The 15,409-nt window shown below is 52.1% G+C and overlaps 1 protein-coding gene across 1 annotated transcript in view; it reads right to left on the reverse strand.

Moving 5' to 3' along the window:
* The window catches only part of LOC147650790 (axonemal central pair apparatus protein HYDIN-like), a 56,987-nt gene that overhangs the window by 4,171 nt on the left and 37,407 nt on the right, over window positions 1-15,409 (reverse strand). The window contains exons 34-55 of the mRNA XM_086848188.1: window positions 14,902-15,054; window positions 13,595-13,834; window positions 12,852-12,995; window positions 12,245-12,432; window positions 11,888-12,070; window positions 11,530-11,649; window positions 10,168-10,327; window positions 9,890-10,062; window positions 9,536-9,734; window positions 8,741-8,840; window positions 8,114-8,207; window positions 7,461-7,629; window positions 6,936-7,174; window positions 6,545-6,614; window positions 5,707-5,911; window positions 5,109-5,341; window positions 3,898-4,046; window positions 2,752-2,944; window positions 2,095-2,203; window positions 1,251-1,505; window positions 763-905; window positions 198-422 (exon numbers count right to left, since the gene is read on the reverse strand). Of these exons, the coding sequence (XP_086704314.1) occupies window positions 198-422; window positions 763-905; window positions 1,251-1,505; window positions 2,095-2,203; window positions 2,752-2,944; window positions 3,898-4,046; window positions 5,109-5,341; window positions 5,707-5,911; window positions 6,545-6,614; window positions 6,936-7,174; window positions 7,461-7,629; window positions 8,114-8,207; window positions 8,741-8,840; window positions 9,536-9,734; window positions 9,890-10,062; window positions 10,168-10,327; window positions 11,530-11,649; window positions 11,888-12,070; window positions 12,245-12,432; window positions 12,852-12,995; window positions 13,595-13,834; window positions 14,902-15,054 (3,744 nt within the window). The remainder of the gene's footprint in view (window positions 1-197; window positions 423-762; window positions 906-1,250; window positions 1,506-2,094; window positions 2,204-2,751; window positions 2,945-3,897; window positions 4,047-5,108; window positions 5,342-5,706; window positions 5,912-6,544; window positions 6,615-6,935; window positions 7,175-7,460; window positions 7,630-8,113; window positions 8,208-8,740; window positions 8,841-9,535; window positions 9,735-9,889; window positions 10,063-10,167; window positions 10,328-11,529; window positions 11,650-11,887; window positions 12,071-12,244; window positions 12,433-12,851; window positions 12,996-13,594; window positions 13,835-14,901; window positions 15,055-15,409) is intronic.

Here is a 15,409-nt window from a genome sequence, read left to right on the forward strand (position 1 = left end):
GTCTCTTGTCTAAAGGCTTCTTCCCCTCTTGTGTGAGGGTCATGTGCATCCACCTCTCCCCTAGAATGCCCTGCTGGTGAACCTCAGGGCTGTCCAGTGTCCAGAGGAAGCAGGAGCTGCTCAGCCAGCAGTGATGGTGTTATGATGGTTCTTTTTGGAAAAGCTGTGGTGGCTTTGTTTGCCATTTTGCTTCTTACCTTCTCTTTTTCAGGCCATTGGGCTGCTGGCTCCTGGTTCCCGGTGATGTCCTTCCACATGACAGTGCGCATTTCGTCGTCCCAGTCCGGAACATTCCATAGTGGCAGCTCAAATTTGATCTTGGTCACCTTACATTTCACAAGGTGCCTCCTGAAGGTGGCTGGGACATCTGATTTCAAGGTCACTGTGATGGCCTTGGTGCAGCCAGGGTGGAGATGTCCCACCTAGGGAGAATCAGGGAATCAAGACCAAACTGGAAGCACTGCCAAGGGCAGGACTGATGCAAAGGGGACTGATGTGGTGAGCAGCTGTGCCAGGAACCTGCACCTCAGTGTGGATTTCTGTGAAGTTTGATAGACAAAAGTATAAAGAGAAGGTACCACCTCCCATAACGTGAAGCCTTTTCTGCAAGGCTGGCAGCCTTGGCCCAGCCAAGCCAGGGAGTGCATCTCCTGTGTGGCACTGGAATGGGCTAGCACTGGCATGTGAGGTCTCCCTGCCAGCTCCCAGGAACGCCAGGGCAGGGCTTGAGCAATGGGGAAAGGCAGAGCAGCCCCCACTCACCCTGGGGGAGAACTGGAATGGGACGTCTGCCTCCCACTCGAAGCGCATGAACATCATGCCGGTGTGGTTGGTGATGGTGAAGATCCTGTGGCAGGGCTTCCCAACAGGACAGTCCCCAAACTGGATGTGGTTCAGTCTGACAGCTGTTAAGGAGGAAAGCAAGGGATCTCAGCATGCAGGGAGTTCCACCCCACCCCCCTCACATGCACAGACTCCTGTATGTTCAATGCTTCCTTGCTCCAAGCCTTCCTCCCTCTGGCAGGGAGCTCCCCAGGCAGTTCCCCATCCCACCACTTTCAGGGAAACACCCTGGCACACCCCTGAGCCAGCGCCATGCAGCACAGCACACACTGCTCTGCATGCATGGCTGCCACACCCACAGGCCTCCATGTCCAGGGGTGACAGCCCAGGCCTGCCTAGAGAGAGGACACACATGATCAGATATTTTCTTCTTCCTTGTTCCACCTTGGCAGCCTCTCCTCTCTTACCATCAATGATGTCTTTGTTCAAACTGCTCTTATCATTCCTCAACTGTGGGTCTTCCTCTAGACAGTCGAGGCTGAATTCATCCTTGTGGCCTTCACCCACCAGCTCTATCAGGGTCTTGTCAGAGTAGGTGTCCCCCACTAAAACGCGGATCTTCCCTTCCACACGTTGAGCCAGGGTGGGATTGAAAATGACATCAAACTCTGCCGATTGCCCACGATGCAGAAGCAGGAGAGGCTTCCCTGGGGGCTTGCTCTCTGCACAGCAATGGAAATCAGAATGAAGTGATACAGTTGTACAGAGGAAATATTTCCATATATGAGGAACAGAAGGTTGAAACCAGCTGCCTTCTGAGCACAGGTTGTTCTACCCGCAGTGGTTCCCGACCCTCTTCTTATGTTCACAAGACTGCCATCTCCAGACACATCACCACTTAAGCAGCTTAACCTCAGGTTGATGCCCAGCCCTCATTCCATCGCTTCCAGACAGCTCCAGCCACATGGAAAGCTGAGCCAAAGAGCACTTTGGGCTTCTGCTGGCTGCCTGTGTGCTCAAGGGCTGTGTCCGTTCAGGCTGGGACCTTGCCACATGCTGCAAATACCTCAGAGGCTGCACTGAGGCAGTGAGAGTCCCCCAGAACCCAGCCCACCACGTCTAGAAGAACACAAGAACTTCCTACTCCTTGCTAGGAGGAAACCCTGCAAAAGGTCCCCATGAAAAGCTCGGGGGACAGAGAGCCCAAGGAAAGAAAGTGTGTCCAACATCTGGCTGCAGCTCAGAGAAGCCAAGAGCAGGACACACGTTTTCCCTCTGTGCACCATCGCACTTCATGGTTAACGAATTTACCATTTTCAACAGAGTCCTCTCCCACATCTTCAGTGTGGAATCTCTCCAGTGTGGAGCGCCTGGCTTTCAAGAAGAATGCTCCATGCTCATCCTCCAGGTGTAACATAAACTGAGAAAAGGGAACACAGAGCACAATGATACTGGTGTGAGTACAGGATGGCACAGGGACTGACACCACAGTGCTGCTGGTCCTGCATAGGAACCCAGCACCTCTCCCACTGCAAACAGCACTGAGCACAAAAGTTAAGTCAAACCAGCTGGGAAAAAGGGCTCTTTAGAGCCATTTGGATTGAACCAACACGGAACCAAACAGGACAGAAAGCAATAAGCAGAATATAATTAAACCACAACTAAGTTTGCTTAAAATATAGTAAACTGGGGAATACAACCTAATGGAACTGGAAAATCACACATTCCTTGAGAACAAACCTGAAAGACGGGGGGAAAATACTCCACCACCTTCCTTGTGTTCAACTTAAAGAAGAAAGACTGGATGGAAATTTTTTAAGAACTCTCTTCTTGGAGAACAGATGTCAGTCCCTTGCTTAAAAAGAATTTGTGACACCTCTTGCCAGGTCTGCCATGGTTTTTGGGACCCTCCCCCTGTGCCACAAGCACTTATTCCCAAACCAGACCATTCCTTGAGCAGGTCCTCACCTTGACAGGTACGATGCCGTTGTTACGGACGACCAGGGGGAGCATCTCTAAATCCCCCAGCTGGAGCCTCTGGAAGCGCAGCACGGCATTTCCTCTCTTGCTGCGAGCTCTCGGGCACACGACTGTCACCTGCGGCTTGTGCCCCCTCCCACTGATGGTGAAGCTCAGGATTTGGGGCTTGATTTTCACAGAGCTGCAGGAGAGGCACACAAACAATTCCAGCTGGCACTAACCCATTTCTCACTGGGCAAGCCAAGCAGCAGGGGCAGTCCACACTGTTTTCCCTGCCTGGTGCTCCTGTAGCCCACAACACAGCCCCCCACCAGCCTCTTCCCAATCCCCTCAGGGCCATTCACAAGAGGAATCTGCTCCAAAGAGCCAGAGCCTTCCACAGTAACAGTTAAAAGTAATTCCACTTAATTGAGTCATGCAGTACAGCAGATACATAATGAGGCACCAGATGAGATATGGCAAATCCCCTGGCTGCAGTGAGATGAGACATAGGCAACAAGCAAAAAAAGCACAGCATGAAAGCAGTACAAAAGCAAGAAGGCAAAAAGAAATCATTGTCACCATCCACCAAGATCACTTCCAAGAACAATAGAAAAGCAATTGCTTATTAGCAATTAGACTTCCCTGGCTCCAATTCAGCCACTAAAGGCTTGAGGAAGGGCAGGTCAAAGCCCCTGTACACAGGTCCCAGTGCAGAGGAACAGGGCTCCTCTTTCATACCAGCTCCCATCACTCACATGAAATAGCTTCATGAATGCAGGGAATCACAGAGGATCACTTAATATCACAGAAACCAAGAGGAAATTGTGACTGCTGACTTGCTGCCACAGAAACTGATCCATCTAAGCTTCTGTCCTTGGAAATGCCCAGCTCAGCTGTAGCACATCTCAGTAACTTCCAGTTGGCTACCTAATATTACTCTGTCTTCCTATTTGCTCATACAGGCTAAACCTGTATGACAAATCTGCCTCATTTTTCTGCTCTATCCAACAGTGACTGCCTCCCAGATCATCTCATGCCAAGTACTCTGCCTAAGGCTGCTGAGAGCATTAGAGCTAACAAGAGGTCTGTGCCTTCCCAGTGGAGAGGCAGCTGTCAGAGAGGCCTCCCCCAATATTTCTCAGGGTCAATTACCATTTGGGGATGACAAGGGAAGCCTTAAAAGTGCAGTCGTAGTTCTGCTCGTCTGGAGGGGTGAAGGTCACTGTAGCAACAGCGTGGGATGAGCCGGGAATGGACATCTGGACTGGATGCAACTTGAAAACGGTGATAGGGCCTTTTTCCTTGGGGGAAGCCAGAGAGCAGTGTTAGGAGAAAACACCTTCCAGCACGACACAGTTTCATTCATAAAGGCATTACTGAAAACAGCATGTCTGTAGTGGTTTAGATTTGCTAATTGGAGTTTCTCAGTTGATGCACTAAATAATGTGGTGGGGTTTAGCACTGGCTAAAATCACCAGGACACTTATGCATTTTTTGTTGTGAACTATGGATTAGGAGAAGGGTAAAACAGGTTTAAAACTTAAAAGGAATAAAGAAACTTTATCAACAGGACTACAGGAATAAGAAACATCAGAATAAAACCTCCAGAACACTTTTTCTCCCCCTACCCAACTTTTTCTTTTCCCACTTTTGACCACTGGGAGACAAAACCTGGGATGGTAAAGCAGTATCAACTCTACAATAGTCTTTGATCAGTCCTTGTAAGAAGAAGAGTTTTTTCTTGTCATGCTATGGAGACTTTTCTACAAGAAGCAGTTTTCTCCTGGCTTCTCTTTTCCATGAATAGCAGCCAGCCAGGCAAAAATCTTGCATTGTGACAGCTCTTCCCATTTTCACAGCCCTCCTAGAGGTGTGTTTATGGGCTGTGAACTCAGGGGCTGTTGTTTTAAGGATGAGTTGTTCAAGCAGGGAATGCTGACCTTGTGCTAAAGCATTGTGTGTTCTGAGTGCTGGCAGCTGCCCTGCCATATGTGGGAGGTGGTCACTGCATGGAAAACCCTGCAAATAACCTACAACTGGCCTTCAGAGAGAGGAAAAGCCAGGGAGCCTGAGGAGATGCTCTGCTTTGAGCCCTGGCATGTCAGTTGATAACAGCCCCTCTCTGAGTGTGCTTCCAAGAGAGGTTCAGAAGGATTCACTTCTCCCACCAAAGACCCAGAGGTGTGAGCCAAAACCTTGCCCAAGACATGAGAATTCAACACAACTGTTCCCTGGCTCTGCTGCTCTGCCCTGAAGTTTGACCTACACTGAGCTAGTGTGGGCCACAGGAAGCAATCTGGAGAACAAAACAGCTTTCACACGGCCCTTAGAGGGCAACCATCTCCTTGGCCTCCTGTTCTTACCTGTCCTGGCAGGGGGCTGATGGAGAGGACCACGTCACACGGCAGAGCACTTGTGTTGTACATGTTGAAGTGGGCTTCAGCCTCTTGCCCAACCAGAATCTTGTTGAAGATGAACTTGTTTTCATCTCTCACAAACAGGCCCACACCGTGCACAGAGAGCAGCTTGTGGCTGAGGTCAGTGCTGCTGCAGATCGGGTATTCTTCAAAGATTAACATCACATCCTCAGCAAATGCTGTGGACAGACCAGTGGGATGAGCATGAAGAAGCCTCCATTCATCTGGGCCTTGCTGGCCTCTGAGAAGGCTTGGTAAGCTCCTTCTGCCCAGGTAACTGCTAAACCCAGCTTTGGGTGGGGGAGCTGGCTATGAGGATGGAGCTCAGTCAACCTGAGTCTTAAAGAGCATTGCTTTCCTTTTATCCTTCCATGCATCCCTCTCAGCTGGGGAGGGATGAATCCACCAGTGGACTTAAGAGGGCTGGAAACTCTGAGGATTTCAAGGGGGGACACCAGGGCTAGCATGCCTCCCTATCCAAGCAGCAAGTTGAGGTGCTGATCAGCAGCAGGTCTGGCCAAGGGAACCTGTGGAGAGCACGTACCTGGCAGGCAGGACTCGGCAGTCAGGGTAAAGGGAATGCCGAGGGGATTGTCCCTGGGGTCTCTGCCCACGATGTCAATGTACAGCTGCTCCTCACAAGTCCCCTCCTGCCCTGCCAGGCACTCCACCGTGATCTGCTGCTGGCCCCACGGAGCGATGGAGCCGGAGCAAGGGGACACCGTGAACATGCCCACATTGAGCTGACCCTGCAGAAGAAGTTCCAGGAGAGGCTGAAGGGTAATAGCTGTGCCTTGAGCACCCCAGCAAAGAGTATGTCCTGCCTTGGCCTCCAGCTGGGCCCAAGCAGCCAGTCCCAGGGCAGGGAAAGATGACTCCATGGCCCAAAGGCAGCTCCAGGTTGAGCCCAACAAGCCAAGAGGAGCTGCAAGCCTGTCTCAAGTGGCAGAGAGAAAGGAGATTGAGTGTAAAGAATGAAGGTGGTAGCTGTGATCCTCAGCCTCCAGAGGTAACAGGAGAGCAGAAACAGCTGTGAGAAATGATGGGAGAGAGGTAGGGGAATGAGATGAAGAAAAGGAAGAAAAAAAAATGTTGTCTGAGCTCTGTGGACCGGGAGTTCAGGGGGGATGTTTTTGCTTCTGTGGTGTTCACAGACACATGCTGGCCAGCAGCTATCACACACAGGACCTGCTCCCCTCTGCTGAGCCCACAACTGCAGGTCAGAGCCAGAGTACAGGACTGTCAATGGGACTGAGCAGATCCTGGACTCCATCCTGCAGACCACGTCCCACCCAATGGAGATGAGCCCCCAGCCTGGGCACAGCAGCATCTTCTCACATCCCCTGCAGCAGCTGCATTGTTGGGGAGCAGGAGTCACCCACCTGTGTCAAGCTTGATTTCCTTCCCGCTGAGCACTTCCTAGCTGATGGAACAGATTCCCCTTGCTTTGAACTGAGAGGAGAAAGCAGAGGTATCTGTCATGCTGAGCTCCCCTGCCTTTCTCTGAGGCCAAAGCTGGCCTTCCTCCTCACAGAGGAAAGCCTTCCTGCTCCAGATGGTTCCCAGAGAGCAGCCTGCAGCACCCATTGCTGGACAGAGCAGCTCGAGCACCAGCTTCCTACTACACATGGGGACACTGAGGCGTGTTTTGCTCCCTCTCCCCAAGGCAGGGATGCAAATGGGCGATAGCCCAGGTCTCCTGGCTTCCTGCCACATCTCAGCCGTGGGCTGGTGCCTCCTCAGGCAGGAAGGGTGGTGCAGGGCTTCTCGTACCTTTTGCTTTCCAGTGAAGATGCATCCTCAGTTGCTGGCTGGATGCGGAATTTGAAGCTGATCGTGCCTGTGTTCTCCAGCACGACAGTCTGGGTCTTCTTGCTGCCCTTCATCATGGCACCGAAATTGATGGGTGAGGCGGGCTCAATACTGAACTTGCTGTACGCAGCTCTGGCCGACACCCTCACTGGGATGTTGGCGACAGTCTGGCCTCCTTCCCCTGCGATGGCATCTATCACCTGTGTCCACAGGAAGGGGTGGTAAACAAAGCAAAGAGGCCAGCCAGCCTCTACCCCAGTCCCCAGCCTCCACCCCAGGCCTCCATCAGTTCACCCATCCCTGTTAAAGCACCTCCTCCAGAGTCAGATTCTCAGCTCCCTTAGGAAGCCTCCCAAATGGTTTTGAAGACTTGTTTGTGTACGTAGGAGAGAGGATTCTCCAGTTAAAGCCCTCCTTCCATTAGACACCTGTCCTGTTTATGCTCCCAAAACACCGTGTGGTAACAGCCTGGCCCAGGCAGCTCACCTGGCAGTACAGGATGGGGCTGTTCTTGAGGAGCATTTCCCTTGTGGGGTGGAAGAATATCTCAATATTCACACCAGGCTGGGAGGCGATCAGCTTGCCCGACTGAGGCTTGACAGTGAAGTGGGATGCCAAGTCTCGCATCCTGGGACCTGCACCCTTCAGCATCAATCTGGGGAGAAAGGGAAGGAATGGAGATCTCTGCAGTTACAAGTAGAGGTGCTGCCAGCACAGCCAGGACTTTGCATAGGACCAGAAAAAGAAGAAAAGGGAGAGTGCAGCTCTGCTCAGGGAATCCTGGATGCTGACAGAGAGCACAGACAGTCATGAGGTTATTGCAAGAAGCCTTGACACTGAAATTTTTCATTCACTCTTTTACAGAGTCTCAGAAGGAGAAAGGAGGTGACCATCAAAGAAAGGCAATGAATCTCAGCATTTCAGTGCCTGAAATTCTTGGGGCTCTCCTTTGGGTTCCCTGCTGAACTGTGGAGAACTGCTAGTTTGTGGCTGGAATCTCTGGTGAAATAGCTGAGGGAGCCCAGGTTTTGTGTTTATTGTGAGGTAGCCAGCATGGAAACAGGTTCTAACCATTGACAGAGGGAGACTGCAGGCCTGGGAACCCAGGGAAATGCTCACCACCAGGCAGCTGGACTCACCTGTACTCAATGTTGTACAACCCTTTGTTCTTTAGAGTCAGGACGGTCTTCACATTATCCAGGACATGGATGGTTCCAAAATCCAAGGTTTCATCTGCAGACAACGCGCAGAGCGAGATCAGACATGGTATTTGTGAGCTGCTGCAGAATACACCAGGTCCCAAGCTACATGGAGGTCCCAGCACAAAACCCTTTTCAGCAAGTTTCTCTTCTTGGAAGGGTTTTCCAGCTACTTGTCTGCCCTTTCTCTTCTTACTCAAAATATCTGCAGGCTTAGTAGCTAAGGAGCTCGGCTTCCATTTCCTCGCTTCCAAGCACAAATCCCATCACTTTACATGCTGTGCTGTGCCTGTGGGAATTGCCAACTGCCTGTTCACGTCACTGGTGTTTCAAAGCCCTCAAATCCAACCTGCACGTGAAGCTGCACACTTCAAAGTTCAGAGGGGAGAGACTTAAGGCTGCCAGTGCCCTGACAGTGCTTTATTCCATGCAGCTTGCAGGGTATGTGCTTTATGTATCCATGCCATCCTTGCATCCCATCCCATCCCATCCCAAGTGCTTTGGTCACCCACCACCCAAGGTAAGGCAGTGCACCTGGACTGCTGTGTTTGGGAGACATCCACTGACCTTCAGGCAGGACCATGCTCAGGAGAACATCATACACCTCTGCAGACAGTTTGATGTTCTCAACCTGAACAATCCCCAGGATGTTTTCTGTATCTGAAACCTGAGGAAGCAAGAAACAAACACTGTGTTCAGATTATTCTTTTGCTAGACAGCCTCTAAGTCCTTGTCTCTGCTGGCTGCTTCCCCTATGGCCTCCCCAGCTTCACAAGTGTTGGTGGACACCCAAGCTTTCCTAACCCGTTCATCTCATGGGCGTTCATCTCAGTGGGATTCTGCTGCAGTAAAAAACCCCATCAGCCCAACTCTGCATTCCTACAGCAGGGAATGCTGCTGCTAAAGCTTCCTTGAGAGGCACAGGGATGTAAGAACAACCACAGGAAGTGTGGGGTGTCTCAGAGCAGGTGGCATTGACAACCCTTTGCAATCACCTAGCACCCTCTCTGAAATGCAGCCCCTAAACCATGGGGAACAAAATGCCAGGGGCAGAGTTTGTTGCACGATGCCAGAGATTTGGACAAGCTCCAGGAGAAATGTAGAGATCACACTGCTGCAGTCTGTACAACCAAACAACAACCTTCAACCATTCACAGGGCCAAGGTGCTTGTGCTACAGGCTCAGGGTGCAGTGTCTGCTTATCTGGGGGATGTGGATGCACTGCACGTTCTGGCAAACGCTGTGTAGAGGCACAAGTTGGGGTCACAGCACCCTTGTGTCTGTCAGGGGCAGCTCTTCCTGACTCTGTCCCTAAGAGCACGTGGCTGCTCACTGTGCCAGGCAGGGCACAGTCCCTCTCACCTCTAGTCGAAGGGTCTTCTCAATGGTGCCAATCTGCTGGGCCTTGAAATTCACTGTCACTTCAAACTCTGAGCGGGGATCAATGGTGCCGTTATCTTGTGACAGTGAGAAGTCCTCAGCAAGGTCATCCAGCCCACTGAGCTGCCAGGCCATGGGCAGTAGGGTGTTGTTTTTCAGGACCAAGGTCCTGCTGTCAGTCCTGCAGAGACAGGAGGCACTTGGCATCAGCTGCTGGCTGGTCACACCAGCCTCGCCACTGAATGCAACCTGGAGCAGCTCCATCCGAGCCCTGGAAAGCAGAGTCAAATGTTTTGTCTTTGTCACAAGTCTTGGAGTGCTTGTGGGATGACTGACCTGTGCAGAAGCAGCTTGTCAAAGGACAGCTCCAGGGGGCTGACCTCCAGCTTCACGTGCACCCCATGGCAGCACACGCTGAAGACCACTGGCTCTGGGTTCTTGTCAATGCAGCAGATGAGTTTGTCTTCCAGGAAGCCAGGGGAAGTGGGGTATGCCCAAATGGTCAGCTCCTGGACCCGGCCCCACGGAAAGAAATAGAAAGAGCTCTGTGTGTGAGCAGGAGCAGCAGCTCCTGGGCACTTCTACGGTGCCTGCTCTCCCTGCCCCTCTCCTACCTGCTTCTTCTTTGGTTTCAGGGTCATGCTGGGAGGGTCCAGAAGGAACGTCTCTGCTTTTTCATCATCCTCAAAGAAGAACTGGACCTCTACGTCCATGGGGGAGTTGTTGAGGATGGTTATATTCTCCGAGTTGGCAGGACAGTTCTGGGCCTTGTACCTGTCCACAAAAGGGGAAAAGGCTGCAGAGGAGACTGTTGCCTTTGCCACGCATCGAGGAAAGCACCGTGTGCAGCCGAGGAAGCGGTGCTGGAGGACCCTGCTCTAACAAACAAGTGAGGGAAGTGGATCCCAGCCAGGGGCGTGGGCATGTGCTCATCCTTGCCTGACTTTGATGCCTTCCCCTGTACTTGGGGCCTCCACCCCAGAAGCCTGGTGATGCTCAGGCCACTTCAAGTGTTTTTAATACAATGTAAATTCAAAGGTGCCTAGAAAAATAACAGTACACCAGGCCCATGGGTTCTTTCCCCTTCTTTCTTGGGGTGCCTTCCCTGCAGGGTATAAAGAAAGGCTTTTGGAAAAAGAGTTTAGCTGATCTCTTCCCAAAAAGTCATGAAACTGCTTTGGATTTCATGGTTTATCACAAAATCTGAGAAAGAAATATAAAGCATCATTTCCCAAGAGGAATGCAAAAAGATAACAAGTGACCCTTCTCTCAGGTGTGGAAATGACTTTGGAGTGAAAGGGTTAAAGAGGCAAACAGAAATCCCAGACCATCCCATAAACCTGGCTAAAGATTGTCTGTTTTTTGAAACTGTGTTGTCAAAATAGATTTAGCCCTCCAGAGCTCCCATGGAGACAAGAACTTAATGTTAAATACTATTTTTTAAAAAGCGACAGTAAAAGTAGAAATGCACAATAGCTTCAATGACAACGTTTTCAGGCAGACTTTATCCAGCAGTGATGATGCAATGTCATTACAGGCAAATGTAGTTCCTGCTGTACATACCCCCTGACACCCACTGGCAGGTCAGGCATAAAATCTTCTTAATAATTACAGATCAATGATAGCTTTACAAAACCACCTACAGAATAATTGCTCACTCAGGCTAACTGCCGAGCTCAAAGCACTTCAAAAACCACCATACATTTCCTAAGGGGTGAAGCTGAGATGTGGAGGCAGACAAAAGTTGCCCCAAGTCCCCTCTGGACTGGCAGCAGCCTGGGGCTCTGGCCAAGGCACCCAGCAGGCAGGCAGAGCGGCTCCCCCAAGGCTCATTTGCCTCTTGTATGCTCAGGTTCACACATCTGTGCTCCTTCAAACCCAGGTGTGTGCCAGGACTCTGCCAGGGACTGCCCTGGATTGTGTCCATGTCCCCAAGCGTGTCCAGGAAAGTACAACACCCAGCAGGGAGCACATACCACTCTCTTGATTTCCCACACAGCAGCGGTCCAAAGTGGAATTGCTTGGTGCTCTCAACATATTCCTTGAAGATGATTTCACCTTCCTTCATGGTCCTCCTCCACTGTGGAAACACCAGCCTGGGCAGAGAAAGCAGGGAAGGAGGAGCTATGAGATGCTGCAGGTAGGAAATGCAGTCAGAAAGCCATAACCCATCCTGGTGGCTCAGGGACCATCTGCCTTCCCAGCTCCCAGCACAGAAAGAGATGCTGGGTGACGTCAGGCAGCACCATGTGCCCAGGCCAGAATGCCCAAGGAGCAGCCCTGGCTGTGAGCTCGGGGGCAGCAGTGTGGGAGGCTGCCAGGGGCCAGCCTTACCGTGGGTTCTGGCTGATGCTGGGGTACAGGCCGGTGCCACTGCAGGGCAGCTCGTACTGCCGCTTTGTCCCCACCAGCTCAAACCTCAGCGTCTGCTCAAACTCCCCTGGCTTTTTGGTGGAGAAGTGGACCTTCAGTTCCACCTCACCGAGGGCAGGCACTATCCAGCGGTACCGTTTCAGCCTGGCAATTAAAGAGGAGGCTTCAGACATGGCTGAGGAGCAAATGAAACAAGGAGGGTGCACTGGCCATCCCATGGAGGCCCTGGCACAGGGTCCCTGTGCAGCTGGGGACGATGGACCTTGTTTGGCAAGAGGACCAAGAAGCAGAGGCATCACCTCCTCCTGTGCAGCTCACCTGAGGAATTCTGTGGGGACTGAGGCACTTTCCAGTGTACATTTGGACCTTGTGCTGGAGGATTCCCAGGGACTTTCTGTTCTCTGTGTAGATATTTGGCTCCCCTTTGGAAACTTGTCTCTGCTGGCTGCTTTACCCTTCTTTGGCTGGCCCTCAGCAGAACTGCCCATCTCATCTGGGGTCTTGGCCTAAAGGGAGAGAGAAAAGGGAGAGAGGGGTGAGCCCTGAGACATTGCCATCCTGGAAAGAAAAATGGGCCTTCGTTCACCAATGGAAGAGAGAATAAATAAGTGCACCTGCCCAAGAACTTGGTCTTCCTTACTGGTGTTTGTTTTGTCTAGGACACCCCTTCTAACTCGGGATCCTCTCCTCAAAGGAAGTTGGTGGTTTTAAGTGATTTTTCCCCTCTTACAGAACTGCTCTGTCTCCAGCAAAGCTGTCTCTTTTGCCCCATCCCTGACAGAAAGGAGACCTGCAGACGTGGGGCCCCATCACATCTTCACTACCTCTCCACAATGATCCTTTTCCATCCACCTGTCCCTCATGCCCCCATCTAGCCTGGTCCCTGCCCTGGCACCTTCAGTGCCAGCATCACTGCAGTACCCACCAGATTGTCTTCAGGTGTAACAATGGTGAAGGGCTTCACATGCTCTGCAGAGCCCAGCCGCTCCTCTGGGCAGTCAACTCTGGAGAGGACAGCAGCAGGGGGAAGGGGAGGCCCTTGGAGATGCAGTCCCAGATGCCTCAGCATCTAAAAGACGAGAGAAAATCCTGTTTATACTTCTGTCACCTTCATCCTCACAACTCCTTCTTTGAAGGCACTGAGCTTTTGGCAATGGGCTTTTTGATTTCCATCAAGTACAAGTATTTTGTTATGCCCAGTGGGGTGAGCAGGCTCCAGAGCAGAGGCAAGAGCTACAAGCAGGACTGGGAGAGAAACCCCTCCCAAGTGACTCATCTGAAGAAAACAATGACCATGAGCTGCTCACTGCCTGCAGCCACACTAGCCACACTAGCCAGGACTGCACTCTGCCAGCAAAGCCCTGAGAACCAGTGGAGTTTTCTGCCAGAGCACATGCCCAGCCCAAGTCATGCCCAGCCTGCCAGCAGGGAAGAGAAACCATATGCAAGATTCCTTTTCTCACCTTTCATCCCACAGATGCAATAAACCCATTTTCTGTCTCCTCCCTTCCTCCCAACAACACAAACTCTTTAAATCCTCCCACAGCACATCAGCAGAGCTGGCTTTGCCCTGGGCATTGCCTCCATCTCCCTGACACAAGCCTGGGAAGATTGGAGTGCTGTGAAGCTTGGGCAGCATGTACACGGGGACCAGACCTGCCTTCTCACCTTCTCCTCCTCCAGGTACTGCTCATCAAAATCCAGGGAGTAAAACTCGATGGGGAATTTGCATGGGTTCTTCACCACCACTGTGGCCTCCACCCCATCGCTGTCCACCAGCCCCCATCCCATCTTTAGTGTTGGGGGACTGAACTCCAACCGTGGCTCCAGACCTTGCCCCGAGAGGTGCAGACTTAAGTGATTGCTGCTCCCATGAATGTTAAGTTTCAGTTCATACTTGTAAGACCTCTGAAAAGAGAAAAGTGCAGAAAACTTATCCATGAAGCCCCAGGACCCCAAATACAGCGCTTGCCCCAAGGCCAGGGTGTTATCAGTCCCTCCAAGGTGAACAGAAACCAGATATTCACTTCTGCGAGGGACTACAGCGCCTGTGTCTGGGTGTGAGTAACTGGGATGAGTCCTGGTGTGCACTGTCACTGGGTATTGGGTACCAGATGGATGGACAATGGACTGCCAGGCGTTTTCACCCAGGCATGCAGGAGTGCAGTGCTCAAGAGAAGGGCCCTTGGGGTTACAGTGTCCACACCCAGTCCTGGCACTGCTGCATCAGGCAAACGCCAGCTCCAGGAGAGAGGCAAATGAGCTCTGGCTGGCCAGAAATAAGGGTCACCTTCTCTGCTTGGTGTTTGGCTCTGATCAAAGCCAGACACAAGATGTTTACATCTCTTGAGCAATTAAAAGGTCCCTGGGACCGTCTGTGGGCACAGAAGCACTTGTGTCCATACTGCTACACACTGTCAGTTTCCAAGACCCAGCGGCCCCAGGCAAAGTACTTTTGGGAATGCTGCATCCTTTTCAGTTGAATCCCCAGCTGTGTGGGAATGTGCAGGCAGGCCAGAGCCCCAGGGACTGACTGCTGGCAGCACACCACGACAGGTGACTGTCCTGCCATGCTCAGGAAGGTGTCTGGTGGCTGTTTTGCCAGTCAGTTGTGCAGCAGGATGGGCCTAGAGCGGCCATTCCAGGATTATCCTCTGCGAGTGTGCAGCTGCTCTGCACCGAGTGTCGCAGCTGCAAACAGGGCCAGGCAAGGGGGAGGCTGAGGGGAGCTGGGCACATCCCTCCCCTGTGCTGAGAGGCAGCCACAGAGCCCTGATGCTCTCTGTGCAAGCTCCCTGTGGGCATTTCAGAGCACATCTCCCGGGAGTGCTCTGTGGGCTGAACTGAGCCACGCTGAGCACGGCGCTTGCAGAAAGCCCCCTGTGAAGGCAGAGCTCGTCCCACACTCTCTGCACCAGGCCCTCATTTCCAGATAGCCCTGACAGGCCTCCTGGGCTGACAGCTGCCAATCTCACCTCCTCCTTGGGTGCAAACTGGATTTGCAAGTTCTGCCACGCTCCTGCATCAAGGGTTCCTTTGGAGGGCGTCACTTCAAAGGGACAGCGCCTTTCCTCCAGCGCCTGCTGCTTCTGACCTTGGGCTGGTGTCATGTATCTGAGTTGATTGCTCTGGACACAGAAACCAATGGGGTGAGGTCTCCTCAGCCTGTGAGGACAGAGCCTCAGTTCCTGTAGTGCTCTGAGACACTGATACAGCGCTGACAGCACCCACAGCCAAACCAAGTGTGGCCCCAAAGCCTAGAGCTGGAGGGAAAACCTGTAGACAGGGCAGGCTGAGGGAACTGCTGTCCTCAGAGGAGGAGGAATGGCTGAAGATGGCACAAAAGCAAAGCAGCAGCTAATGGAACAGGTCTAGGAAAACCAGCCTTGATCTAGACCCTCAGAAACTTCTTCAAACACGCCATAGACCCAAGTGCTCGGGCAGCCACAGGAGCAGAAAGGGCAGGAGACACAAAGAAAACCC

Source organism: Cyanistes caeruleus, chromosome 12 (assembly GCF_971803275.1).
Source record: "Cyanistes caeruleus chromosome 12, bCyaCae1.hap1.1, whole genome shotgun sequence".
Lineage (NCBI taxonomy): Eukaryota > Metazoa > Chordata > Aves > Passeriformes > Paridae > Cyanistes > Cyanistes caeruleus.